The 1500-nt window shown below is 50.9% G+C and overlaps 1 protein-coding gene across 1 annotated transcript; it reads right to left on the bottom strand.

Annotated features, from left to right (window-relative positions):
* Positions 1-251: 251 nt before the first annotated feature.
* Positions 252-1272, bottom strand: HRG_01562 (restless-like transposase; the record flags this gene model as incomplete). Its single annotated transcript, XM_044860033.1, has 2 exons — positions 252-545; positions 628-1272. 2 exons carry the CDS (start codon positions 1270-1272, stop codon positions 252-254), a joined length of 939 nt encoding a protein of 312 aa, XP_044726433.1.
* Positions 1273-1500: the final 228 nt, after the last annotated feature.

The following is a 1500-nucleotide window of genomic DNA, read 5'->3' on the forward strand; positions in this document are numbered from 1 at the left end:
ACTTCTCCGCTACTGCTTTCCACTCCTCTAGTCTGTCCATCAGGAATTCGTAGGTTGAGGCAACATCCCACATGTTTCCGTATGCTTCAATGCGGCCTCCTTTTCGAACTCGACTCTGAGCGTCGCCTTCTAGCATTCGGAGTGCTTCTTCGAAGTCAACAAGCACCCTATCCATCAACTCAATGACCTTCCAGTCATTATCACTGAGAAGACTCTCCTCGCGGAGACACAAAGGCATCTCTTTGCCCTTCTCATCCCATTGCGGCATTTTTCCTGAACTCAAGCGTGACCTTCTCAATAAGGTCTTCTAAGAAAGGCCGCAATCCGAGGCCGCGCCGTATCATATAAAGAGTCGAAAGCCAGCGAGTAAGGTTATCAAGGACAACGTCCACAGGTTTCTTCGCTCGAATCTTGGGGTTGTCCGACTTTGAAAAGAACTCCTCCTGAAGTGCACGAAGCCGGTACGTCAGCTTATCGGACTGATGGATCCAATGTACTAGGTTATGAAGCTTTCCGACTGGGCCTTTCTTTCGCCAGATTTCATGCTGGACCGCGTCAAGAACAGGCTCCCGTTAATCTTCGCCTCAAACGCGTCGGACTTGTGTCCAAATAATAGGCCTTGACCACCAAGTTGAGCACGTGGCCAAAGCATCGCACCCTCCGCTTCTTCGGATCGAAGCCCAGTGCCTCTGCAATCTCCTCTGTCGCCGTATCCATATTCCCAGCGTTGTCCAGTGTAATATAGCCCACCTTGTCGAGGATCTCATAGCTCTCTAGGATCTCGAGGATCTGGGCTGCGATATTCTCTCCCGAGTGCGAGATCTTCAGCTCCGGCATGCCTAGGACAAGCTTTGATGGAACTCCATCCTTGTCGATGTAAAAACAGATAAGCCCGTGTAAAGCGTGCCGATTCCTGGAACGCCAGCCGTCGAACGCAATATGAATTTGGCCCGGGGTGCTCTTTAGATTGTCGATTACGCACGTCTTGTATCGGATATAAAGGTCAACAATTCGCTTTCGAACGGTATCGTGCGAGATGTGGGCATTCGTCACTGCGACCGATGGATTCAGGTATTCGAAAATATGTCGGAGACGACAGTGCTCGGGCTGGCGAAAGGAGACGTTGGCGTCGACCACCCACTCGAGAAGAAGTCTCTGAAAATGGTCCTTATCGAAGCGCTGGATGAGGGCGTTCGCGATACCTTGCTCTTTAGGATCTGAAGCGTTGAGATTCAACATCTCCACGATATTCTTGGACGGGTTCTTGTCCATGGTTCCTTTCCCAAGAGCGGGCGGCCCTCTTCCCGGACAGATCGATAAGTCTGTGCTCTTTGAACAGATGATTCTCGATATTCTGAGTGCCAACGGCAGAGAAGTCTGATGTTTTTTGCTTCGGCTTCTTCAGGCAGGGCTTGCAAATCCATTTTCTCTTCGTGGGATAGTCGCTAGGTTGAATGTCGAAACCATGCTGCCAGACCCACGAAGTCTGCCTGCCAGCGC

This window comes from Hirsutella rhossiliensis (genome assembly GCF_020360975.1).
Source record: "Hirsutella rhossiliensis strain HR02 chromosome Unknown scaffold00001, whole genome shotgun sequence".
Lineage (NCBI taxonomy): Eukaryota > Fungi > Ascomycota > Sordariomycetes > Hypocreales > Ophiocordycipitaceae > Hirsutella > Hirsutella rhossiliensis.